This window comes from Chelon labrosus, assembly GCF_963514085.1.
Source record: "Chelon labrosus genome assembly, chromosome: 11".
NCBI classification, from domain to species: domain Eukaryota; kingdom Metazoa; phylum Chordata; class Actinopteri; order Mugiliformes; family Mugilidae; genus Chelon; species Chelon labrosus.
This window is the reverse complement of record NC_140344.1, coordinates 16561611-16589471: the sequence shown is the minus strand read 5'-3', so window position 1 is coordinate 16589471 and position 27861 is coordinate 16561611. Positions and strand designations below refer to the sequence as shown.

The 27861-nt window shown below is 43.3% G+C and overlaps 1 protein-coding gene across 1 annotated transcript; it reads right to left on the bottom strand.

The window, feature by feature from the left end:
• Window positions 1-388: 388 nt before the first annotated feature.
• Window positions 389-26824, bottom strand: otogl (otogelin-like; the record flags this gene model as incomplete). The annotated part of the gene is made up of 57 exons (XM_084554827.1): window positions 389-755; window positions 868-947; window positions 2417-2462; window positions 2661-2780; window positions 2862-2966; window positions 3111-3289; window positions 3476-3539; window positions 3650-3690; window positions 3837-3941; window positions 4026-4127; window positions 4263-4370; window positions 4474-4578; window positions 4774-4986; window positions 5093-5278; window positions 5364-5505; window positions 5746-5963; window positions 6249-6438; window positions 6529-6621; window positions 6715-6738; window positions 6825-6967; window positions 7055-7232; window positions 7703-8544; window positions 8618-8697; window positions 8792-8909; window positions 10077-10355; window positions 10438-10617; window positions 10729-10755; window positions 10987-11143; window positions 12992-13108; window positions 13359-13478; window positions 13568-13714; window positions 13861-13995; window positions 14671-14809; window positions 14973-15080; window positions 15670-15835; window positions 16055-16098; window positions 16339-16413; window positions 16555-16723; window positions 18758-18967; window positions 19141-19265; window positions 19341-19518; window positions 19606-19732; window positions 19831-19973; window positions 20075-20121; window positions 20199-20307; window positions 20390-20515; window positions 20676-20782; window positions 20876-20982; window positions 21094-21218; window positions 21749-21954; window positions 22161-22282; window positions 24248-24402; window positions 25441-25533; window positions 25631-25709; window positions 25969-26014; window positions 26339-26381; window positions 26752-26824. The coding sequence occupies 57 exons, from the start codon at window positions 26822-26824 to the stop codon at window positions 555-557; spliced, it is 7767 nt and encodes a 2588-aa protein (XP_084410953.1). The 3' UTR covers window positions 389-554.
• Between the last annotated feature and the right edge of the window lie 1037 nt (window positions 26825-27861).

Sequence of the window (27861 nt, the reverse complement as noted above, 5' to 3'; positions counted from 1 at the left end):
GAGGCAAAGACGTTCTCGACGCAATTATTTAGACAATGACAATGTTTTTTATCAAACTACTTTACTTCAGAAAACTATATAGAGGGTAAAAATCACATTATTGAAAGCAGTTAAACCCTTTGTAAGAAAAAAAATAACTAGAATGATCTCCTAAGGCACACCAAAATCATATACAGTGTTTGACCACAACAGCTATATAAAACACCAAGTGTGGTTTCATCATGACATCAACTGTTAATACACAGTGGGACAAAAGGCTAATGGTACCATCAGTTAAATGCACTAGAAAGCTGACTGGGTTGGCACAGCAGGTCTTGCAGAAATTAAAGACTAAAGTGCAGATAAAACTAACTCTCTCAGTATTTTTAAGTTAAAACTATGACTCAAGGTCTGTGCAGTAAAGTGTGCTATTATTAAAAAAATGAAACATGGCTGGTATTCATGAATGTCCATTAGTACAACAATATTCAGATGACCATCACCTCTGTTCCCTTTACTCATACGTCCTCTTCCTTTGTCATTATCTTAATCATATTTCTACCTGGACCCTGATTTTAGTTCCACTGGCAGGAACAATCCAGAGGCTCTTGGAAGTTGTACTCCACGACGGTGGCATTGCGGGAGCAGTAGAGTGAGACGGAGCGGGTCTGCAGTCCGCTCTCACGGCAGCACTTACAGAACCTGGCGTGACTGTTGATGTTGAAGTTGAATATGGTGGCAGAAGGACATTTGCCGTCGCAAGAATACACTGTAACCTGGAAGAGGAGGAAGTTACACAAAGTGTAAATGTCATTTTAAAAATAGATTTGATCTAGTGTTTAATTCAGTCCCCTCATTTTACACTCCAACGTCTCTCTTCCTTCTCACCGGTGCGTTGCTCCTGCAGTCATCTTTTCTGATGGTAGTCCGAATGGCCACGCGCTTACATGTCTTGCCGTCCTCTTTACCTACGCACATGTTCACAGAGAAGCAGAATTCACACAGAGTGACACTCAGGAGGAACTCGACAGTACAAACGATACTTTTAAAGTGTTTTAAAAGTTCAAACATATACAAAGAACTGTGCATGTGCACGTTCAGTAACCATATACTCACACGCGCACTTGGATCATTTTACCATAGAGACCTCATACACCCTGAAATGCCTATTGAGAAGGGCTCTTTGTTGCCCAGCAGTAGGAGCTTGCTTTGATTGACAGTTGGGTTTTGTGGGGGGCACAAGTCTCACAGCAGAGATCCACCAAATGGCTGCTGACCTAAACTTAACCTTACTTTTAAACCTGTTAGTCAAATGAAATCGACGCAGGCCTGGAATGCATGAAAAGAGGTTCTGATATCCAGTTCTTCTTAATGTAATGTTATTATTATCTAAGGTAATCTGATCAAGCCTTTGCTGTTACAACTGACATTAAACATTTTTCATTTAATGTGTGTTTAATTGCTGACGAGAAACTGAGGAAGGAAATGAAAAGGTAAGACACACACACATAAACACGCACCGACACATGCACTCACTGAGAGTCAGGATGCCAAAGAATCATTGTAAGTAATAGTGCAAGGTGATGGTACCTGTGTCACAGTTAGTACTACCAGTGGGCGTTACAGGATTAACTGTAAACGGTAAAACACCCACTCCAGAACCTGGGAGCATCGTCGGGACCGCAGCCGTCCGGTTCAAAGATCGCCAGGAGAGCACAAGGTTATGTTTTGTTCAGAAAACACAATTTAATGTCACACACACAAACACACAAGAGGATGGAATCAGTGCAGCTGGCATGCACGGGGGTTTCACTTCTTTGTGGGTCACTCCGGGCAGCCAGCCAAGGAACGCAGTCATTTGATGTACTACAAAGCTCAGCAGGGAAAAACACGACCCCTGCACCATCTCACATCTTCATTGGTAAAACGCTCACCATGGAACACCCTGATTGGCCCAACTGCAAAAGCAGGCAAGCAGGTGGGGGTGCAATGATAAATCCAAAGAGACCGATGCATGTTTATTAAAGGCTTCATCCGCACAAGCTGGAAAACACTGTTTTGTAAAGCAGACATGAGGTCTGTTCCCAGATCATCACACTGAGTTACCAAGTTCAAGGAAGAAGTTATCACAAAATACTGAATGATAAATATCACTGAATACTATTTTATTATTATCTCCTTAACTTTTCCACCAAATCTTGCATATATCTGAGCTGTGCTGGCTCTTGAATACGTCGACAGAAGATTTTTTGGACACGTGGGAAAGCCAGGGATTTTGAAATGTAGTCACAGGCCAACAGGCCGCACCCTCTACAAAAGGCCACACCCCCATCCATTCAGCCAATAAGCAAATCCACTGCCAGGCAACAAGGCGCTCACCCCTCTAATTGACCGCTCCAAGCATTCCCAGAAGCCCCAAATATATACGGAGACTCACATGTCTTGCAGCAACCGTCCACATAGCTCTGGACAACACCACCATTCTGTAAGAGCAGGATGAGATGAGAAAGACAATTTAAAGGAAAGAAAAGAGACCAAAACTAACAGTTTAATATATAATATGGGTGAGGTAACTAGTGAGACATATTTGGCAAGTTGAAAAGTTGATAAATAAGTTACTATAAACTGATACATCAAAGATTACATCAACTGTAAACTTGAATACATTTCCTGGTGCTGACCTGAATACATTCTGTGTCATTGAACGGTGGGCAAACCACCCCAGAAGCAAGTATCACCGCCCCCACTGTTGTTTCCATGCAGTCGTAACGTGTGCAGTTCTCCACCCAGGAACTCCCTGCCTGCGCACACAATCAGAATTTATCAGGATTTTTAAAAAAACGGAGCACTGAGCACACGCGGATGTGGATGTTTGCTCTTACAGTGAAAAGCTCTGTTGTCCCGTTTTCGTTGGTGAAAGTACAGGAGATATTTTTACACGAGCCACAGCAAACCTGAGGGTCCGTGGATGGGACGTACACCTGGTGCTAAAAGGTTGTGGAGGTCAAAAAGAAAATGCAAATGAGAATATAAAGGCAGGAGATGCGACGCTAGAACAAAATCACCTTTTGGTGAATTCTTCTCAAAATGATGTGATCTATCGTAATGTGTCAAGTGTGTTTGATACGTACTGGTCCACATTTCTGGGAACAGTTGACAGAGGTGATTTCCATGGCATAGAAGCCAGAGTCTGGATCTCTGTGATGCAGACACTTGACAGTGTAGCACAGTTCTCTCTCAAAGTACTGAACCAGAGACTGGCCGGGGCCTAGAACTGTCACGCCTTGGAAAACACACACCTCTGCCTTCTCTACAAATAAACAGAATAAATGATTATAGTGTAAGTGACAAAAAAAAAAACGAAATAAAAATTCATGGGAAATATGAAGCTGTTAGACAATCGAGTCGTTTGAAGCAGATAAACAATGTCTATAGAGAGCCTGTTGTCACACTGTTATCAGGTGTCTGTGTGCATTCAGCCACGGATTGCACGTACGGCATGTATGCTGAGGACAGCCACAGTTGGTGCTGCTGTCAGGAACCTCAACCAGCACCTCCCCCTGAGAGAAAACAAAGTGCTGACTTTACGGAGTTTTCTCACTTTTTTTTGTCCTTCTGGCAAAAACCTTATTAGACAGTGACTTTTGATGTAGTTTTTTTGCTGACTTACCACCTGACAGACGGGAAGAGAGCTGTCCTCACACTGGCATTCTGGATGTGACAGAAACAGATAGTGTAAAGTTTTGAATGCAAGCAGGTGACAGGCAGAACAACTTTCGAGGTCGATGCAATCATCAACAATACAGTGAATTGACACCGGTAACAAATAGTGAGTGGGCGTGCATGTTTTTGTGTACCACAGTGATACTGGGGGCAGCAGTGCCCGGGAACAGCCGTCTGAACCAAAGAGAGACCAGGTGCACAGCTCACAGAGGATTCGGGGCATAGACTGACATCACACACTGCAATGCATTGGAGAAAGTATAAACATGACTTTGAAGAAGCAAACACACACACATTCACACAAGCTACCACATGCGGCTTACCACAATGGTACTGTGGACAGCAGCTGTTGGTGGTGTTTAGATCAACGGCCAAAATTTCTCCATGTGAGCAAGATGGAATGGGCTCAATACATGACTCACACACTGCTCAGACAGAAAACAGTTTTATCGCTTGAATTAATGGAAATGTGAAAGAAGGAGTTATAGCAGATGGCCAACCTACAACCACAGTTTCTTTAGTCTGACACGTAATGTTTCCGTCTGACATGTATGACTTACCACAAAGGTAAGAGTAGCAGCAGGATTTTTGTCCCCTGACTTCGACAAGGAACTGATCTTCCCTGCAGTCAGGGGCTGAGACAGGAGGGCACGCCATGGGGTCGCACTCTGAGGGAGACCATATAGTGAAGATAAAAGTTCAATCACAACGTGCTATTAAACAGAAAGTGTAACCGCAGGTAAGACCTGAAAAACAGAAGCCTGTTCTCACCACATCGATAGTCCGGACAGCAGGACAGAGTACTGTAACCGATAACTAGTCTGTTCCCATTATCACACGGTGGAGCGTCACTGTCACAGATGGTCATGTTGCACTCTGACATGCAGTGAAGAACCAAAAAGGAAGGAAAGATCATTAAATTGGTCGTTCTTTATTGTCACTACAATGGCTTTTTGTATCTGATACTTTAGTGTGTCATTCTTGGGAAGATTTTCATTCATTCATTCAAAAACTCTTGAAAGCAGTCTCCAGAAGTTTGTGTTATTTTCCAAAGATGATGTTCAATCTCACCACAGATCTTCTTTGGGCAGCAGACTCCTTCTTCCAGTACATCCAGGACATACTCTCCCTCTCTTTCACACAGCGGCGTTTGGACAGAGCTGCACTCTGGTTCAACAGCCACCACAGATCCATTCTCCATACACTTGTACAGACAGCAGCTACGAGTAGAGCCATTCCACACCTCGCCTGGTGCCCGGGGGTTACCCTCGTTATCAGTGCACACTGGACAGAACCGCATAAAGTCATTCATGATGCAGATATAGTATGTGAATCCAGAAATAAGTGCAAGGTTCAACACAAAGGCAATTCAAAACTCTCTTTAACTTACCGCAGCGATCCTCAGTTACACAGTAAGGGGAGTCGGCCCGGTGCAGGATGGTTCCACTGCGACACACGCACTCCTCCCTGATGAAGGAGCAGGTGGTCTCCTCGTAGTATTCTCTGTTCAGACAGGTGCGGCTGGTGCAGGTGCTCACACATGGCTGATACTCCTTACCGGGGGGACATCGCAATGCTACAAGATGACAAGCACTTAGCAATGCATGAGCAAACGGGTACATCTGCATATACGCGTGATATTTCTTTGTGGGTGTCCTTACGGCAGAAGTTGTGTCGTCGCCAGCTGATGCAGACTTGATGTGTGTAGCAGACCGCCACATAAGCCGCTAAAAAGTCACACTGGTGATCCTTGTAATGCAGGTCCCCCGCCCACATGATGTCACAGAACTGCTCTGGAGACACCTGCACACATGATCAGGTAGTGATGTACTTTATTATCAATTAGTCTGCTTGTTTATTTGATCACACAATTACCAAATTATTAATTTGGTCTTTAAAATGCCAGAAAAACAATCAATGCCTTAGGATAAATCAATTGTCTGAATTGATCAATTAATCATTTATATTTTTAATAATGAAATTACAACACAGCAATTCAGCACAAATGTAGCTTTATAATGCTGTGTGAATAACGGCGGGTACCTTGCTGTGACAAGGTGTGAAGGCTCTTTGGCGGAGCATGGAGAGACAGGTGGAGCAGTCCCCAGTGGTGCAGTTGTCTCCAACCCTACGCGTGTGTTCGGTCTCATCGGTGGTTTGGACTCTCCAGGCGTGCAGGAAGACCATCATGTCTCCCACCTCTCTGACTACTGTGCCATTGGGAAGCTTCAAGTCATCTTCTGGGTTCCCATCACAACAGCCTGGCATAGAGGACAGAGAGGATGTGTGGATGTGGATGTGAGTTACATTAGTGCACAGACAGAGAGCAATAAAAATGTGGAGCGAGATAATGTCTGTGTGAAACTGCCAAATTAAACCAAATGGTTCTCAACATCTCAAATTGTCATGTCCCATAATGACTCAAGTCAACGCGATGCAGCAATTTAGACATTAAGCCTTTAGGAGCTGAAAGATGGCACTTAGATAAATGAGGCTGGTGCTGATGTAGTCAAATCCGCTGTGTATGAGTGTGTATTTTCACTCACCACACAGGCCTTGAGTGGGCACAGATGCATTGTAGGTAGCAATGTACTGCAGGACCATGATGCCTGTGCTGTGATACCACTGCATGCTGATCCCGCCAGGTGTATGGATCAGGTACATGCTGCCCGTGTCTTCTACGTAAAGGGAGTGACGTGAGAATGGAAGCCTAACAGGTCTGTAGTTTACTGTTACCTAGAGAGAGATAAAAAGAAAATAACCAGATTATTTATGTGGGATAATGTGAATATTTGGAAGCACATTACAACTGGTAAAGCTGCTCACCTTGCGATCAAGCCGGTTGATAATGATTCTGAAGGAGGAGGTCGTAATGTTCAGCTTCTTAAAGCAAAGACCAGATGTTCCACCTGTAGGACTCTGTAGGGAACGGAAATTAGAGACTGTAATGATACAAGATTATATTTACTGAATGAATAGGTAATGATAGGAAAGAGAGGAGACTGTACTTACAGGTCGTCTGATGGAGTTTACACTCTGCAAAGAAAACCACACATTTTCCTTAAATAAACCATCAGTTTCTTTTATGCAACTTTAAGTTCAGTTTTTATTTTGTATGTTACCTGACTGGTTGGGCATTTCTCCACAGTACCAATAATAGTCTCCCTGGGCAGGCTAACCAAGATGTAGGAGCCATTGTCGTACAAGGCCACATTGTTGCCGTCAAATGTGATCACGCGCAGGTCTGACATCACGGTGCAGCGACCTGGCAAAAGCAAGCGCACGCGATCAAAGCCAAGGAATAGCTCAGTCATTTGGAAAGTCTTACTTTGAAACCCTACAAACAACCTACATGGGCACTGCCACAGCGGACAGCAGGGGTCTGTGTTGATGAGGATAGGGAGGCCCAGCAGACTGCACTGGGGCGCCGTGGTGTTGTAGCGACAGTGGAGAGAGGAGTTGTGAAGCAGCAGCTCTCCATTGAAACAGATCAGCTCGGCACACTCATCAATACGATAGGAGTACGGGGGCTGTGGACACAAATACAAACATCATTTTTATATCATGGTATATGATTTACAATGCGTGCTTTATAACACTACTAAGCTGCACATAAAGCATTTAATCATTTGTACTACACTTGTTAGAAAGTAGCTATGTCACAGAAAGAAAAGCACAAGTGTCAATAAAATTAATTGGGTGAATTTCATTTAGCTACACTGGATGAAGGGTCTTGGTATTTGTGAGTGCTGGCCTACTGCCATGGTTTCATTAAATACAACAGAGCCATAGTTAATGACATTAGTAACATCTGTTCTTTTCTTACTATGATTTCTGTTGTGGAAAAAGGTATTTAAAAGTGAATTTATTCATGCAAGCAACCAATCACATCGTATACTCCTAACTTCCTCATGTTTAATACAGATCTCAGATGTGTGTGTGTGTGTGTGTGTGTGTGTGTGTGTGAGTATTAAACCTTAACTAGAACAGCAACACTTACTGTGCAGGGAGTAGTGGGCAAGAGGAATGGATGTGTGGTTGATGCTTCCTCTACGATAGGAGAGGTGTCAGGGCTTGTGACTAATTCTGTAGTTACAGGCTCAGTAGTGGGCTCGATGGTTGTGGGAAGCGGTGCTAAGGTTGTCCCGGGTGCAGCTGAAGTGCCCGTTGGGGTTGTGGTCTCTATGGCAATTGTCGTATCTTCTGGCGTGGTCGCGGGTTTGGTGGTGGTTTCCGGTGCAGCAGTGGTGGTGGTTGTTGTGAATACTGTGGTTGGTGGTGGCTGCGTGGTGGGTGACGTTGGAGGAGGTAGGGTGGAAGTTACAGGGGGCGTTGGCGCTGGCGTGGTAATGGTGGTGGGAGCAGGAGTGGTGGGCAAGGTGGTAGGGGGTGGAGGAGAAGTGGAGAGGACTGTAGTGGCCTCAGTGGGAACGGTGGAGGGTGTTGCTGAAGTGACCGTTGTAGTGGTGACAGTCGTGGCTTCGGGGGTCATTTCAGTCGTGCTGAGAGTGGTTGTCGGTAGTGGGGTTGAAGGAGTGAGGGTAGTGGTGGGTGGAGGCGGCGATGTGGATGGAGTTGTGGTGAGCAGAGTAGTGACACGCTCAGTGGCTAATGTGCTAGGAGTTGTGGGAGTGGTAGTGGTTGTTGTGGGCCTGACAGTAGTGGAGGAGGTAGTTGTGGCCCTAGTGGTGGTGGTAGTGGTTGTGGTGGTAGTGGTTGTAGTCGTCGGCGTTATAGTAGTAGTCGTCATGGTTGTTGTTGTAGTTGTTGGCGGTGCAGTGGTAGTTCTGTTGGATCGCGTCACATATGCAAAGGGTGTTGGAGTCGGGGGAAGGAGCACACCTAGAGAACATGATTAATATCATAAGCATATATTTTGTGTTTATTAAAACAGTAAATAACCCGCAGAACTCACAGTCCTCTGTGTAGACACATCGTCTAGTGACTTCATCAAGGACCATGTTCTTGGGACAACGTGGGAAGCAGCCCTCCACTCTGTTAACATACAGAAACTATTTCAGTGCTTGAGCTGAGCGTAGATTACGTTGGTTGTATATAATTAATGTTTTTAATGAGCCAAGCCTCTTACGGAGGAAGGAAGTGGCAGCGTGTGGCATCCGGGTCACTGCACGTGTGGACACAAGGGCTGGCGCAGGCCTGGTAGCGCCACTCGCACATCATACGGTACGGTATTACGAAGGTGCTCTCTGTAAGAGAAGAGAAAAACAACATCTCATTAGTTACTATTTGTGCGCACGGTATGTGCAAGCATATGTATACAGTGGCTCCAAAAAGCACCAGTACCAGACGTAAATTAAACTGGATGGATTTCATTGCATTAGCTAACACAGCGTCAAGATGAATGATATTTATTTTACAGAAAGCGCTCATTTGACAACATTTGGGCACAATATCAACCAGATTTTACAGCAGCTGCTGTGAAAATTCCCTCCATGGCTCTCCCAGCAAAGCTTTTAGTTTATTCACACTAGAACACTGATGAGCTGATGTTTTTAAGTGCTAGTCTCAAAAGATCTCAATAACCTTCCCTTTGGTGGTGCTAATGGTGATAAGCGGTAAGTGCGGGTTTAAACCTCCCTTCCCGGAGATTAAAACAGTGTTCCTAGTACAATACAGTGTCGGTTGGCACCTGCCACAACTCCATAACTGCAGTATAATATTCATCTGTCTTTTCTTAGTTTGTTCGACCACTTAATGGTTATGCAACTCTAAGCAGATAAGAAAACAGTTCACTGGTTTACAGTCTTGAATTCAAGAGTGAGTATGTTATGACAGAAAGATAACTGCACAGGAATGTCGCCAGTGACAACCGGTTTGTTATACAGTGAATGCAAGAACTTTCATCTAATTTCATCAGCCATAGAATCAATCATTGTGCACTTTGAGCTTATGAACAGTTTCCACTGCATCAATCTCTTTCTGTTCTCATACGGTACTGATTTCTGAAGCAGTTCTTGTTGTTTTTTCCCACTTCTTGTTTTCTTGACTTGGCAAACAGTTACAGAATCCAAGAGATACAGTAGCTGATGACTGTAGAGATACAAACAGCTTTTATTATAGAGCATATTTTGTGCAAAGAAGTGATACTTGACTGTTCCTTACATTTTAACATTTGCTTTTAACTAATTGGGTACCTGGTAATTTGGCAATTTAGTGGATGTTTTCATTCAAATGTCCTTAAATAGTAAAATGATGAGTTGTTTGGCCTTAAAGTGTTTTTTAGCCACTCTATAGTGGCATTAAAGCTGCTGGCCTTGGAAATACATAACTTTATGAACATTGTGGAAGTTTGTTTGGTTCTCTAAATACTTTTTGGAGCCACTGTTTGTGTGTTGGGTGCTTGTGTTTCTGACCCTCCAGTGTGAAGCTGCTGCTGGCTTTAAAGCCCTCTGAGGTGTCATATCTCTGGGCTCGTGCAACAGTGCGTGTCAGTGTCAAAAACACTCCTGGCTGGCCGACAAGCTCAAACGCGGTGTGACCTGGCAGAAACAGCCCCTGGTGCTGGATAAAAGTTGCTCTACGACTGAAATCCACCCCTCGACTCCAGTGCTCCAACTGAAGACGACTGCGCCCCGACACAACAAGAAAATAGTTTGGTCTCTCAGCAGACTCGAGTGACACCACAGGGACACCTGAGAAAATAAGCGACTGCGGGTTAATTTTGCAGAAGAACTAAGAGAGTCTGTGTCCAAATGCGTGAATGTGGATGCTCACGTGATGTTCTGTCCTTCTGCAACCCTGCTGTGATCATGAAGTTGAACAGTAAGCCTGGGGCCGGCAACTGCCCTGGTCTCTCTCTTACCAGTGGGAACACTGAGTTGCTGGTACGATTCACTCCGAACATAGTCTCATTATACACAGCACTCACCAAGGAAAATGGGCCATCGCCTAGCTCTGTAGGGATGTGATTGACAGAGAGCTAACAGGAAATTGGAGCAAGGTTTGGAATTCCACAAACAGTGATTAAAAAAATAACACCAAAAAAAAGTCTTCACCCATACATACCTTGATTATAGTATTCACAATCAAAAGCTGAAAGAGAGTTCAGACATTTTAAAGCATTTCAGTAGCACAGAGGTCAAAACATGTCGGATTTAACAGAAAGGAAAATGTGGATGAAATGAAAAATAGCAGAACATCAGCTTATTCAAAGAGGGGCTGATGAAAATGGGTCAAGAGGTAAGAGGGGGACACATCAAAGACAAACAGAGACTACACCAGCGTATTATGAGCATGTGTGCAACTGTGTGTGTGCATACTCACGACAGACAGAGGGTGATCTCCAGTGTATTGTGACCCCCTGCTGACAGCATTTATGTGCATACGCAGCGATGGAAGTACAGAGGCACTCGCAGTCTCCCCCACGGTTACAGTTGCAAGTGTCTGTCAGGCAGTTCCTATAGAACCAGGCCACATCAACCTGGAGGGTACGCACAGCACGCACACGGCCACGCACACAGCCAAACACAAACACACAAGAGCTGTCATAAATTGATCCAGGCCAAATCTCACAGGGAGAAACTGAGGGAGGTCTTGTTTAGGGGGTGAGTAGTTTTCAATAATTCACACGTGAAAGAGTGATGAGGTATCGGGACAAAGGAATGTGGGTCAACCTCTGGTGCAGATTGTATCAGATGAGCTCTATGACAAAATGCATCAGCAATGAGTCTGTCCTAACGTGAAGTTAACCTGGCCTCTTTTTTTCTACACTAGCCACTATAATGCACATAAACAACGCTCTCTTCTTTATATCAGTATTTACTTTTATTTTTAAAACATATGACAAGCATTGACATGGATTAGGTAATGTGCTGTATCCTGCATGAACAAACAGGGTTGCATTAATGGATTAAAATCATTATTATCAAAAATAAATTGTGTTAATAATATCTGTGAAATGTGATCAAGTTTAATAAGTCCTTCCCCTGTTACATAACCTCTTTATCTTTGAGCCACTGAAATAAATAACATATAAGAGCAGCATTCTTCAGCTGTCAATAAAACCCAAGTACCTGTAACACAGGATGTCTGAAGGGTGTTCTGCAGTAAAACTTGTAGAATTTCTAACCGTGGGTTTTCTACAGTATTGTGCAGGCAGTTCAACACAATAAAGAAAAGGAATAGGTATCTGCAGAGCAATAAAAGTCGCATTCTGATTTTGAATTAAGTTGTTTTTCTTTAGAAAGGTGATTTTTGGAAGTGGAAATGTGAAGTGATGTATTCCACCCAATTCCTTTCTTTCCAATTAGGATGTAGAGAAAACAACAGATGTTGCGGTGACTTAATTTCTGTTCTGTTAAATCTCACTTTCCTCAATGCTGCTTTAAAACTGCCTGAAGCTAAACAAAAAAAAAAAAAAAGAGAGTGCAGGATGAAAAGGCTTCGTTGTGTCCTGTGAACATAAAGTTATATATCGAAGCCCTTCAGATTTACTTATTTGTGGGGAAATTGTCTTTTCTTTATTGATCCAAGCAAAGAAACTGACTCAGCCCGTGAAAGAGCAGGTCAATGCAGTTGTCACTTTACCCATTCAGAATGATAAATAGCAAGGCCGTGTTTTTCCTCTGCACTATGGACTCGTGTACTGTACCAATAATGTACGGCTGTGGTTAATTAATCAGGTTAATGATAGCAGGGAATATAAATATTAGAGGAACATGCAACAAAATAAGGCTCTACAAAATAATTCCTCTAGTCTAGGTGAATATATCATACTCCCAAACAGTACAGGACAATACAGGCCAAGCAGATTTAATGACAAGCTACAAATTTCTTTTTTTTTTATGCACAATGTGTCTGTTTATCCCTCAGAATAGAGAAAATAAGGAGGTTCTTTGAAGAATTAAAGAAGGGAAGTACCACACAACAGAGCTCCACAATCACTGATGCAGTTACAAGAACATTATTTAATCAGGCATGATAAAACTGAACTGAGATCTTCAATTTTTTTGGTGGTTGTTGGCCCAAAGACTGTGTCTGTGCATATAAACATGGCTCCATCTACTGGTCATAGGTAGAAATACTATAACGTAATAAAGCAACGAGGTCTGTATCTGTGCATTTGTGCAGCATAGCATCTGGTGTGGTGTTTTGTTTTTTTACCTCTTAAGAGCAGTGTATTTGCTGGGATCAGTTAAGAGTTGTTCCCATACCCCCTTACCAACCCCTGCTCCCCTGCTGCAAGCAAGATAACCTTACTAGAGCTGCATTCTCTCTGAACGGACATTTGTGTGTGTATGTGTGCGTGCGTCAGCTCAATGGCACTCACCACGTTGTGACAAGGTGCAAAGACATCGCTGTAGAGGAGAGCACACTCCCGTTTGGCATACGGCTGTCTCCCCAAGTCCCCTTCACAGGGTCGTTGAACTAGATAGTCGCTCTCACACTAACACACACCAATGACACAGACACGCAAGCAAACACACACACACACACACACACACACACACATAGAAGATGATTGAGTGTCTGATTACTCTTAAATATCACAGTGGACTCGAGGGACACACATAAATTACAGGAGCAACAGGGAGTTAGATAGGGGCAAGCGAGCGAGAGGGAGATAGATAGACAAAGGCAGAAAGACGGAAAAAAGGGTAAAGGGAGAATCAAAGAAGAGCTGAGCTGACTCATACCTGTCCAAGGGCCCAGCTATCTCCAAAGGTCTGTGCATTATTGACTTCCAAGTGGCTGGAGGTGGTCATATCGTTCACAGTCACGCTGTCGAAATTTCCGCATAGGCCGCTGAGAAGGCCCTGGAAGGAAAAAGTAGATAGTGAGAGATGTTTTTTTTTTTGATTCTTTTTATAATAAATAGTTTTCTAAATGGCCTCCTATTTTAGACCTTCCACTGTGGCCCAGCTCTGATGTGTACGGTTGTCTTGCGGTCCCAGAGGATGGTCAAATCCTGACTGGAGAAGTAGACCACAGTGTAGTAGCCCGCTTTCCACAGTTCAAACTCTGACCCTCGACCCACAACAGTGGAGGGGCTCTAAGGCAGAACAGACACATTTGATTTGTATTAGTGGAATGTTTACTTATTAAGTTAATACATGTTTGTGAGTAAAATATACTCAAGTACATAGCCTGATTGTATTATAGAGAGTGTGACTGCGTGTGTGTGTGTATGAGCCGTACAGGGTTGCCAGAGTTGTCAGTGAAGTAGATTTTGGTGAGTCCCACGTGAATGACCAGTATTTTCATGCACACAATGCCGCTCTCATAGCAGTCCTTGTTTTGGGCAACAATGGATACCTCGGTTTCTCCTACACCCTGTTCAAAAGGGGAAGGCAAAATATTACTCATGCGAAAAATTATTATCAGCTCTTCACATCTCCGTCCAACAAACACAATGTTTGTTTTAATTGTCAGAAGTCAGAAAAGTAATATCTGAACTGAACATGGCAGATTCGGTTTGAATTTGATACTACCTGTTCATGAAACAAAATCAATGTCTGAATTCGTGAGGGGTCACAAGCGGAGGAAGCAACTATCGGCCATTAAGACACGGCACTGACCTGCTTCCCCATTCTTTTCAGGATAGCGTGGTGGCGGGCAGTCTGATCGGTCTGAATCAGAATGTCTGTTCCGCTAATTCTAATTCTATATCCCTGGGAGCGCAGGAGCCCTGGGGTTTGAAGTGAACACTGGCCTCTTTGTGTCGCTACAGCTTTGCACAACGTCTGCTAGCATTACCGTGGCGCAAACCCACCTGCGCGCACACAGATACACACTTTAATCTGCTCTAATTAAAACTCTCTCTCTTTTCCAAGATTGGAAACTAGCTTGGATCTTCTTTCCCAGACACAAATCGGTCCTTTGCCTGAAAACGTTGAGGATGTTCCTTTGCCGTTAAGCATCTGTCACACCTACACTTCTCAGAACTTCGTCGAGGACACCTGAAAGTACTTACTGTGCATAGATCCACACAGACGGGACTCTACTCACTTTAAGCAGGTAGACCTGACAGTCCGAGTGGTAGTCATACTCAAGGCCATCAAAGGTGTGGTAGTGTCTGTCACTGTAAACTGTGCACACAGCTGGACACGGAGAGTAGCTGCAGTTAAAATAGCCACGGTGACACACACTGAACAGGTGGATGCACATGAGAAGAGAAAAGAGAAATGGGACAAAAGTGATACGTCATGTCATGTCACAGGTATGCATTTATAATGATAAATCTGAGGTTGAGCTGATATACTTAATAAATATTAAGTAAATATAATAATAAGTAAAGTAAAGGGATTTACCATTTGTAGCATGGTGTTTCCACAATTTCTCCAGGCAGGTATTCGAGTCCGAGCCAGGCACAGGGACAGTTTTCTGGATAGTAACACTCCCCATGATGAAGCACCAGACTTCATAGATAAAACATAGGTAGGATGTACAGAGCATGCTAACCATTAACTTGAATCACATGCCTGTAATTTGGCCTATTAATTACAACAGATTAATGACTAACGCTCTAGCTTCCAGGCAGCCATTGTGTTAATTAGTCAGATAGCTCAGCGCTTTTAAGTCGGGAAATTTAATCAAGATCAAGATTATTATTAACTGTCAACTCAAGTAAGGATGTTAAATATCTTGGAAGCTTAAATAGCGAAGACAAATAGCTGCCTGCCATAAAGAATCACATGACATTAAGATAGACAGCATCCACAGGTTTGAGGGTAGGGGCAGCTGCTTTAGAACACAAGTTTCCATCTTCACAAGATTATGAAAATCTTCACATGCAGATTTTTTTTTCTTTTGACTTTTTGGTTTTAAGTTGCATTATTATAGCATTTAAAAGCAGCTGAAAGCAGGGGGCTATGCGAAAATGAAATGTTGACTCTAATGAAGCACACTGCCCAGAAGACAGGAAGTCACTCATGGAACGTTTTGTCAAGAAGATAATCCCACAATCTTTTAAAAACAACACTGGAACGCTGCAGTTCATTATATTACCCAGGAGGACAGACACAGCCGGGTATGCATGGTGTGTTGGGTGGGCAGGTGAGGTTCAACATCAGGTTACGGCAGGTTGGTGCACAGGCCACTCCTCCTCTTTGCTCAGTGCAGCTGTGATACACTTTCCCCTCTGGACACTCCCCGACCTCTACACTATCCGGCTCTACAATGTCCAAGCACACACACACAAACACACACTCAAGAAAATCAATGCCCCTGTCGCCTTAAACATCAACTGCAACAACCAGTCATGGGAAACAAGCTACAACTACAGACATAAGGCTCTTGATTTCAGCAAGAGGGACATATCCTGAAACGACACTTTGTTGTTGGAATGAACGAGAGCAGGAACTAAAGGGAGGGGGGAGTGCAGAGAGGTTACCTTTTTCCTCTGGCACACACTCCATCTTCCCATTTCTGCACAGGCTGATGGATGAGACAGGAAAGGAGAGAAAATGGGGTGAGTGTTTGGGAAAGAGAATTAACGTTATCAAACACAAGGTCAGTTTAAGTGCTCTACGTCTCATTTGACAATCACTCGAGCTTTCACCACTTTCTCAAATGTATCAGACAGTGGGTGCAAGCACGTTACACTGTGTGTAGTGAGGAAAGCGGCTAAAGTGAGTTTACAATTTCCAGTGCAGGTTAAGGCCAGGTGTGACTCACCAGGGGCCGGAGGCACTGAAGGTCACCTCCCCTGGCTGTGACACACCACCCATGGAGTAACAGTGACATTGTGACCTGAGGAGAAACTCATGACGTTACTTGGTTGACATTCATTAATGATAATGCTTTCTGTGTTGATGTGCCGTGTGTGTCATTTTATCCAAATGGCAACTGATGACTATCATAAGGATGATGTATGAGGTGATTAAGTCTTACAGTTGCACACAGCGCTGACGCACATCATCGTAGTAAGTGCCGTCTGGACAGCCACACCCCTCGGCACAGTCATCAAGGTCACATGTGTCCGTGGTGGACAGTGCCCGACATGACCGACCACAGGCCGACACACATGAGTGGTACAGCATTCCTCCAAGACACACCACACCTGTACATCCCAGACAAAACAGATACAATTGCCCCTTTTCTTACCCTTTTTGGATATACATATAACTGAGAACCTTCAAGGACATACTCATATAAGAGTAATTCTAATTAAAGCTGCAAGCAGCATTGAGGTGGCCAAGCAGAACGTTCAGCAGTGCAGATTTGTCACGTAACTCAATGCAGTCGCATCAGACATAAAGCATTAAGCAGTCACAGCAGGTTTCGAGCCAAAAAAGCCAGGATCGGTTGAGATATAAGTTCACTTCCTGTTTGGCGAATGCTTTTGCCAATTGCTCCAGAAAGCAATGCATCGATAAGGCATGGTCCGAAGATGGCCTGTTCCAATTTTGGTGAAGATCAGATGAAATTTGTGACCTGTGAAAACGTTTTGATGTTTCTGATTAAATCCAATATGGCGGCCGAATCAATTACGATGACATCACAAGTTGACCTGGGTCGGCCTGAGGACGTCTAACAGTATTACCAGACACCATTAGTACATTTTAATTCCAAACACATCAACAGCTGCAAGCCAAAATGCATGGTTGCTAATTGCAGCGCCCCCTAGAGGTCAAAGGTCGCCAAAATTTCTTGAGCGTCCCCCTGATCGGGTTCTGAGTCCATGCACCGAGTTTGGCTTTGATAAACGGAAGGGCTGCTGAGATATGAGCTCACTTCCTGTTAGGGGCTTCGCCGCAAATTTCGATTGGCTGTTACGGGAGAACGGTTTTAGTTCCGAAGACAAAAAGTAATGCGTTAATGAAGCACGGTCCGTAGATGACGTGTGTGAAGTTTGGTGTCGATCGGACAAAAGTTGTGACCCGTGAAAACTTTGAAGTGTTTTCGATTAAATCCAAAATGGCGGAAATTCCAATGGGGCGAAATTAACATCATAGGTATCGTTGATCTCGGCATGATCCAAGGAGTCCAACAGTACCAAGTTTTTGAATATCAGGCATACGGGTCAAAAGTTATAAGCAAAAACGCAATTTTGCTAATTACATCGCCCCCTAGTGGCCGAGTGACACCAAATTTTTATTGCGCACTTCTGAGGGAGTGTCGAAGCGTGTGACCGAGTTTGGTCTTCGGAAGTCAAAGCGTCGCCAAGATATAAGAAAACTTCCTGTTTGGCGGCGTTGCCGCCGACTGCGATTGGCTAACGCGAAAAGTTGGCATGAACTGTCACTGGGGCAACCCACGGTATGTGCGGATATCACAATTTCATTTCAAATAAAAACGCATCAAGAGATATGAGCAAAAACAATGTTTTGCTAATTATAGCGCCCCCTAGAGGAGAAATGACACCAGATTTGTGCCGTGCACTCGGGACAGAGTCTGGAAGCGTGGTACCAAATTTGGTTTCATTGCACCAAAGCGTTGCCGAGATATGAGCTCAAATGGAAAACGGCGCCTTCGTCGCCGATTTCGATTGGCTGTTACGGGCGACCGCTTATAGTTCCGAAGACAAAAAGTAATGCGTTAAGGAAGCATGGTCGGTAGATGACGTGTGTGAAGTTTGGTGTCGATCGGACAAAATTTGTGACCCGTGAAAACTTTTAAAAGTTTTTGATGAAATCCAAAATGGCGGAAAATCCATCATGGCGGAAATTGACGCCATATGGTGCGTTGATCCCGGGTTGGTCCAAGGATTCCAACGGTACCTTGTTTTCAAAAATCGGACATACGGTTCAAAAGTTACGTGCACAAATGTACTTCAAACTTTGACCCGTTGGTGGCGCTAGAGCGTGGTTAGTGCTTACATGAAACTCAGTCAAAGTAATGTTGAGACTGTCCTTAAGCTGTGTGCAAAATTTCACAACTTTTTACCATACGGTTCTATGGGCTGCCATAGACTCCCATGGCGGAATAATAATAATAATAGGGAAGAAAACGTACAAACACAATAGGTGTCCTACGCAGCTTCGCTGCTTGGCCACCAATAATTATCATTTTGGGGCTGTACATTTGAATAGAAGGAATACAAAACGGAGACACAGATTAATGGAAAAAAACTTCCAAGAAGATCAAGACTTACCACACTCAGAGACCTGTGATCTGAAATCAACGTTGACTCCATGTTTGGAACAAAGGTACGAGTAGTGAGCCAGTGCAGTGCACAGACAGCTACTCCCACAGCGGCAGGCCTGATAGCGACACTGCTGCTGGTATATATTTGGACTGATGTAGCCATGACACGGAGCAAACACACTCTCCAAAAGCACGTCACAGTGGGATGCGTAGAATACTACAACAACAACACAGACACACAAATCTTAGGACATATGTAGTTCTGGTCTGAAAAATCCAAGACAACCTGAGGCATCATATGATTACAGTCCACTCTTAATAATTTCCCCTAATATTTAATTTAAAAATGTAAAAATTTGAAGTATATGTAAAATAATAAAAAATGATTACCATTGTGTTGGTTCATCTCACATGGGTCTATGATTGGCAGGTTAACTGGAGCAACACAAGCCGACGACACCTTCCAAGCATTGGCATGGAGCTGAGGGGTGCCCTCTATCATACCAGCCGGAGACCTGTACAAACACTCAGTCTAGTGAGCTCAAGTGACATTTTCAACCTTGATCTGTGAATGGGAAATACTTGCTCACAGGAAATCATCTCGCAGATTTCCATTGAAGGTTCCACAAAGGCCCAGCGTCTGTCCCCGCCACTGGCTGTCCACGTGCACATAGACCCGCCCACCTTGACCATCATAATGCAACTTCAAACCGATCTCTGCCTTCAGCTGCGTAAACACAGAGGTCAGCTTCCGCACATCCACTGTGTCTGTGTTTGCAGGAATAAATAAAATGTTATTTTCATTTGAGCTGATATAAACCGTGATGTCTAATTCAAAGCCTTTGTGATTCCTACCATCAACATAAGGAAGGGCAGGCGCTGGGTTGACACCGATTATCACCTCCCCCTCTCTTGTCAAAGTGATCTGACGACTCACATCTTCATCCAGCACCACTGTCACCGACTGAATACACACCTGCTGCTGTTGACACACAAGCATACAAGGAGGGGCAATTACATCTATAAAAAGAGCACATAACAGGATTGCTAGATGTGTGTGCAAGCATTTCTGAGTGCTACCTCTGAACAGGTAGTGTACTGCAGTGTGACGGTGAATCTGCTGCTGCGGCTCTTTGCCAAGACGTACTGACACGCCCCTGGCTGGAGAAACATCCTACCATCAAATGTCGTGACAAAAACATCCCCTACCACTGAACACTCCGCTAAGAACAAACAGAGAGAAGGGAGGTTTTAGAGTACGAAGTTATCTGCTTGCTGCCTCTTTTTCTCAGTTTTTCTGACAGGTGTTAAAGGGTATTCTCACCTGTGCAGTTATTTTCAGTGCAGTTCCACACGCCTCCCGTGCACACACTAAAAATTAATAAAACAAGTTAGCAGCATACTTGCTGTGCTGCATGTTCAATAAGAAAATACAGCTCCCCGCTCACCAAACACTGCAACCCTGGTGAAGCACGTGTCCTTGCGAGTATGATGTTCCATGGTAAACACATGGACACTGAGAAACAGCGATACACGTTCCATTCTGTAGGATAAGACCTGTGGGGACAGACGATTGTTTGAGGTCAGTCAGCTTAACAACAATTTAATGGAAAATTACAAGGACTCTTTTTTTCATTACCATCTGGGCAGTAGCAGCCATCCAGACAATGCAGGTTGGTGCCCAGACACTCTTTCTCAAATGTACAGGTGGGCGGACAGCAACTGATACAGTCTCTATACACAAAACTCTCCTCACAGCCGTCATCTACACACAAATACAAACACCTGAGTTTAACAATAAGGACGGAACAAGACCATGGGCTAAATGTTATTTGCAGGGGAGATTACATTGGACTAAACATGTTATATGAACTGAATTTGAGTTTTCAGTGACAATATACTGTAGAGCTGTGGTGGTAACTTACTACATGAAGGGAAGCTGTCTCGCCACTCCCTTACAGGATATCCAACATGTGAGCACGCCCGGGTGTACTCAACCAGGGCTCGACAAAACGTTTCCTCATCATCAGAGCTGAAAAAAAACAAACATGTTTTTGAAGACATGGTTTAGCAACAATAAGTCTCTACTTGAACAAAAGGTTAAAAGGTATGCGTTTGGACTTACACACAGAGGTCGGAGACACAGCTGGCGACAAAGGGATTTGGGTCAATATTTTCATGACAAGACAAAAACGGGAAGAAGAGAAGCGCGCTGCATTTCTCTATGGCATCCTGTACATGTTTAAAACAAATACAGTGTGGTGTGAAAATAAAGCACACAACATAACAATAGAAAGGTACAACGAGACAAACACTGCTGCCATTTCTTCTCTTTTTTCTTACGTCCATGTCTGACTCGGACTGGCAGGGGCCGTTGAAGTCGAGATCTACTGAGGGACAGGCTCTCTCGTGAGGCAGATCCACTGCCCAGCTGTTAGCAAACACTGCTGGCTCGTCGGTCCGAATGCCTTAAACACAAAGTCAACACATGTGTAACCAGCACATATACACACACGAATACAAAACCACAAGAAATATGCATAAAAGCACATGCTAAACATAAAGTAAACACACCATTCAATCACACACACATGCAACCATTTTGTTCATTTCAATCTTATTATCAAACATACAAAAAACAAAAAAACATAAAAGTATAAAAATAAACTAATAAAAATAAGGTTAGACATTAAGAGATACAAGTGAAACCCTTTTTGTTTACTCTCTTTTCCTGTGCTCATCCCTACAGCTTGTCTGGCTAAACAAGCAAGGGACCATAGTTCATGTTACTGGTCATCAGAGGAAATATCCTTGCTTCTTCCAGCCATTCAAATCCAAACTACGAGCTCTCTCCTATCCTTCCACTCTGGGTCTCTCCAGGTCCCACCGCTACTATAATTGACCAGAATCAGTGTTGAGTGTATAATAACAATAATTGCAGTGAGTGGGTGCTGAGAGAAGGGATAAGAGGACGAGGGGCCAGTCGGGCCGGTCTTACCACGAGCAGTGGTGAGGTCATCGACAGCAAGGTGGTTGAAGTTCCCACACAGGCCACATGGAGCACCCTGGTGCTCTTCGCTCATCTTCAGGTAAACACCCGAGCCTCCATCCCACGCCAAAGAGAAGCCGAACACACTCTTCACAAGCAGATAATCGGCCAGTCGTTCAATAAACACACTGCCTACGGTCTGAGGCAGACTCAGCCTGATATTACACAGAGACAGAAACACCAAGAGAGTGACAGTTGAAGTCAGGTCCTTGGAAATCACACCTATAATCCTTTATCGTGATTTTATGGCAGGTATGGATGGGGCGATCAGTGACTGGGTGCCTTTTTGCTCTTACAATTGTGTCGGTAAAGAATCTAAATTATATTTCTTTGTCTTTTTAAACAAAACACACACGCAGACCTGCGACCGCCCTGGTGGACCCGATATCCAGAGATGTGGATCTCCTCCTCATTTGGGAAGAACAGACTGAGAGCTCTGGGACATGAATACACACTCCCCTCACACACTCGGCTGTTGTGAACCTGAGAAGACAAGAAAGTCGATTGAGGGGAATTAAAGAAATAGTCACAGAGGGCAAAGCGTGGAAATTTATTAACAGGGATTAGCCACTCTCTGTAACCTGAGCACGCCTTCTAAAAAACACAGTCACCGGCCTGTAATGATGTGGCCATTGTGACCGCAAATGGCTGTTGTGGTATGCCCTTTTACCCTTTTGTATGCCCTTTTAAGGTCACAATGTTTTTATTGAAATTTTTACAAATGAGATACAATTATAACAAACAAACTAAATCCTACAACAATGCTCCTCTATTTAGACTAGGGAATCTGTTAAAAAACAATATGTTATGTACTTTAAAATAAAAAAGAAATCACAAGTGTCTAAACTACATAGTCAATGAAAGGTCGCCATATCTTCTCAAACACATGTGTTTTCGATTTCAGTATACATGTTATTTTTTCAAGAGGAAGGTTTATTAACATCTGTCTCAACCACTGTCTCACTTCTGGTGTATGAGTCTTATTCCATAATAATGCAATGCATTTTTTGGCATTAAGCAAACTGAGGTCTATGAGTGTTCTTTCACTCAAGTTATGTTTTTCTTTATACAGACCCAATAAAAACAGTTTAGGGTCCAATGTGATATGTTTTGAGATTATTTTTGAACTCCTGCACAAGCCATTTCCCACAGTTCCTCTGAAATTTCAGTCTCCGGGTCTACTTTACAGGCGTTTATTCTCTTCTGTGAGTTTTCAGGCGAGGAAAGTGTCAAAAAATGAATTATATCAGTTCTGCTTGTACAGCACTTTGGTGCAACTGAGGCTGTTTTTAAAGAAATAAACTTTGACTTGACTTTGTCATTGTAAAACTACACAGATGAATAAGATAAATCAGTATTTCTTGGTATAGGTGGATGAACCCTCTGTGACGTCACCCGTAGGATTCCTAAATAGCAGTTTTGAAGCACGATGTGATTGGAACCAGCGGCTTACTCCCAGCTAATTAAAAAATGGTCAGAGAGGTGGAATGCAAGGGTGATGCCCGGGCAGAAAGATTCATCCATTATCTGCTAAGGCCAATTTAGAATCACCAATTAACCTAACAAGCATGTCTTAGGACTGTGGGAGGAAGCTGGAGTACTCGGAGAGAACCCACGCAGGCATAAGGCCCCAGCCCGGGGGCACACTAAAACCCACAACCTTCATCACTCAAATCAGCCACCCCTTCTTTATTCATAACTTTAGGCCTTGATATCATTTAAAAAGGGAAACTCACCCACTGTATAATTCTCATGAATGAGATTTAGGCTATAGCGACCAAAACATATTTTTGTACAAAGCTGTAAATTGTATCTGGGTGGCACAGTGGAGAGGTGGTTAGCACTGATGCCTCAAAGCAAGTTTCCGGGTTCGAATCCAGGCCGACTGGGGCCCATCTGTGTGGATTTAGCATGTTTGCGTGGGTTCTCTCCGGTTACTCCGGCTTCCTCCCACTGTCCAAAGACATGCTCGTTAGGTTAATTGGTGATTCTGTCTCTCTTTGTTAGCCCTGCGATAGACTGGCGACCTGCCCAGGGTGTACCCCGCCTCTCGCCCGATGACAACTGGGATAGGCTCCAGTCCCCCCCGCGACCCTTCACAGGACCAGCGGTTACAGAAGATGAATGAATGAATATAAATAGTATTAATTTAGCTGTGAAGTTGGGCATTTTAAGACTGTGGGTTTTTACGGCTTGACTTGCCAGCCTCTTGTGGTCATTCGAGATACTACATTTAATGGCACTCTTGCATTGGCAACCCACAGTTTGCTGCTTGCTCAAAATGACAATTAAGGCTTATATAAGGTTGGCAATTATGTAACCTTCTGCTGTATAGGCCTTATACCCTGCAGTTTAGCTTCTTTGTGTGACTTGCATGATGAATAGTCATGGCAATGTAGTAAGAAACTGAACTGCCATGTTTACATAAATACTGAATTCTGGCCTTACCCACACTGTGTACTGCGGTGTAGCTGAGTGGCAGTCCTGGGCCAGAATATAAGAGCAAGTTCCAGGAAAGTAGAAGTATATTCCATCAAATGTTTCATAGTGGTGCTGGCCCCACGACTTGCAGATCCCGTCTCTGTCCTGGCCCTGGTTCGGTACTGAGAGGAAAATGGGCAATTCACTAAGACAAGATTCTTGCAACGATGAAGTGGCTAAGCAGAAATTGGCACTTTACTAAAATGAGAGGGCAAGTCATGCATCCTATCTCTGTTATCATCTTCACATCCTTCATGAGTTTCTATTTCATTTAACTTATCAGTGGAAAATGAATACCTGAAATTTTCTAAAAGCTCTTTGTTGCAGGAAATCCCCATCGCTGGCTATGCCAAGATGCTGCCTAATAAGAACCTAAAATCTGAGTGGGTGGGGGTTGGTTACAGTGAGTAACATCTTCTAATCTTATTAGTGTGTGGATGATCTTAATCTTTCAATTAAAACCAGTCTTATTTAATATTTTTAAACATGCCTTCAGTGGCATTAGCTGTGTTGCCTTCATCTTTCGGGGTTTTTTTGTGGATATTTTTTATCTTGTCAATAGCCTATTGCAGGGTTTCATTTCAAGTCTCAGATCAGGCACAGGTCTCCCAGGAACTATATTATTTCCAACATGTGTGTCAACACTAAACGAGTTAATTGAAATGAAGAATGTCTTTACAATCATTGTGACCTCAGATCTCCTGATTTACTGTATAAGGAGTCTGTTCAGAATATAGAAACCAGAAACTCCATCACTCAACCCTTTGCCTATTACCTTAGTTCAAGTGGCTTTATATCTGCTTCTCTGGGGAATTAAGGCCACGTCTATGAGTGTACGTGTGTGTGTGGGTGGGTTGAGTTAAGATGGAGTGTGGTGGATTTGTACCAACAAAGAAAAAAATAGAGAGACAGATCTGGGGAATATCTGATAATTAATCCTGCAGTGTGCGCATGTAATTAACGTTGCTGAATGATTGGTGAGCCTCATACATACACACATTCTCATATGACTGAGCGTGCATCTGTATTCCATTATTAAAAGAAAGTTATTGGTATTATACACGCTTACCACCTGGTCTGTTGGTTTAAAGGAATGGTGGTGTATGTATATGTATGTGTGTGTGTGTATATGTGTGTGTGAGAGAGGGTTTATTACTCACTGATCTGGCAGCGGTCTCCCAGTGCCTGGAATTGAGCACAGTCACAGACACCGCCCTCCTGACACCAGCCACCATTGAGGCAGCCGCAATATTCTGGGAAAGACACAAACAAACTTGCTGTCTACCTGGGTAACGAGTTTTAAGTTTCTGTCACTGCATTTGGGATCACTGCATAGGCTTTTCTTTTTACCTGAAGAGGCATCTCTGGCTGTGTAGTTGTGCAAAATGCTGCGTGACAGAGTACCCTCCGACAGCAATGGTCTGTATGTCTTGGAAAACAATAAACAATAGACACTTAGAGTAGCTCCTTAAATAAATTTCCAGCTTTAACAGCATCACTGACACAGTGCTGTGTCACTGGTGTACTTGCTGCTGTTAGTTAAAAGTTGCATCAGGCTGAGTGGGAGAAAGTGTATGTGTTAGTGAGTTTGTCTCAATCGCTACAAAGACAGCTTTGTGCCGGTTAGGGTGTTGTGCGCATGTGGGTGCCCTGACCTCCACTGGTTCTCTTAGGTGTAGTGTACAAACCTCCTCCCCGAGGAGATCCCGTTTCCTCCGAAGTGCATTAGCCCTCCTGCACACACACAAACATGCACATTAGTGGGAAGAAACAGTCAGAGGGGAGACTTAAGTGCACTTTACACCACTTGAATTCAGACTCCAAACTACTCTTTAACAAACCCCTCACACGCACACGCACAGGCGCACGCACACACATACACACAACTTTACACTGTCTCCATCACACACTCTACCCTAAACAGAAACAGGTGTAAATGCATTTATCAGGTTCACCCTATGACCTTTTGGGAGAACAACCTGTGATATATCAGTGATTGCCATTGACACTAATCAATATTGATAACTAAGATTTATTCAATGTCTTTCATTTATTTACCTCTGTGGTCTTCCTTCTGCCACTGAAAGTTGGCTCTGAGCTCCTAAATGAAAAGTTAAACAGCATTAATATATTGATCTGTCACAATAGGTAACTAATATATTCAAAATGGTTACTTATCAAATGTAAAATGATATTTGTAGCTATAGATGGGTCCAGAAGTGTCCTGTCAATCTTTTGGTAATTTACATCTGTCTTATTTGTAATGAGATGCAATGGACTCATAAGAAAATGAAGAGAGAAAAATGTTACACCAAAAAATTGAAAAATAACTTGCAATACTTAAAGTATATTGTGATGTAATAGTATTAAAAATATCTTCTTTGTTAAAATTTACATTCATATTTTCTTGTAGCAAGCCTTGCCCCAAGACTATTATAGCAATCTTGGTCAGAAATACAGGTCTGACTCACCCTCAAGTAACAGTAAGTGGGAGACTGAAAACGACATAAGAAGAAATCGTTTCACTGTCCACTTCAAGTTCATCTCAGAGTCCGAAAGAAAGTCCCGATGAAACGTTAACGGTGCATCTCAGCTGTCCCGAGAGGAGAGGGTCTAGGAGGTTTTGGTAGCACCGGGAAGATGCCTGGCCGTGCCTGTAAAATCTACCTGGCGGTGACAGCCCCCCTCAGCATGACGGGAAGCCTACACCTGTGTGGGCAGGTAAGCCTGAAGCGCGCTGTCACACTAACATCCCCAGTCAACGGAGTGACTTGTCCATTAACCTCAGATTCTTTTGAATGAGTCCGCAAGTCTGTGGCTCAGTTACGGACGTTTTCACTTCAAAAGTTACCGTCAATTTGTGGCTGCCCACATGACATGGGTGGGGCACTTTTGTGGAAGAGACAAACCGAGGGGAGCAAAGGGAATTTAAGTCCAGTTTTGGCTCATCCGCCAGAAGCTAACGTCGTAACTGAATATAATGGAACATTACAGGAACACTTAGCCTTTAATCCAAATCTGTCTGTATTGTGACAAATACCTACATCCCAACATCAAAAAACATACAACCCAATGTTATAGATTAATCAAATAATTAAGTCGTGTAACATTTACATACAGGAACATTTACAACATAACCGGTGGTTAGCGAGCTACAATTAAAAATAGAAGCTAGCTAGAAGTGAAGGTTACCTGAGAGTTTTCCAAATGCATAAAAGGGCTAAATGTCAAACCTTCAGTTAGCTAAGCTACTTAAGTGACTTATTTTCATGTGGTTCATGTAGAATTACGTACGTAATTAGTTTCATAATGTAACTTAATCATTAGCAGCTGGCATAAATGCAATATCAAGTTAACTTGTAGAGCTACTGTTGTAAAGAGACAGAATGTAATATATTAAATAGCTTTTAATTTATTTTTTAAACTCACAATTTTTTATTCTTGTTATCTAAAGCCCAGTGCAGCAACAGATATAGCAGATATCACTGTGCATTGATTGTTCATTGTATAAAACCCTAAACAAACAGTGTGTGGTACTGTCTCCTTACTTCTAATTCCCATGTAACCTCCAGAAACAGCAC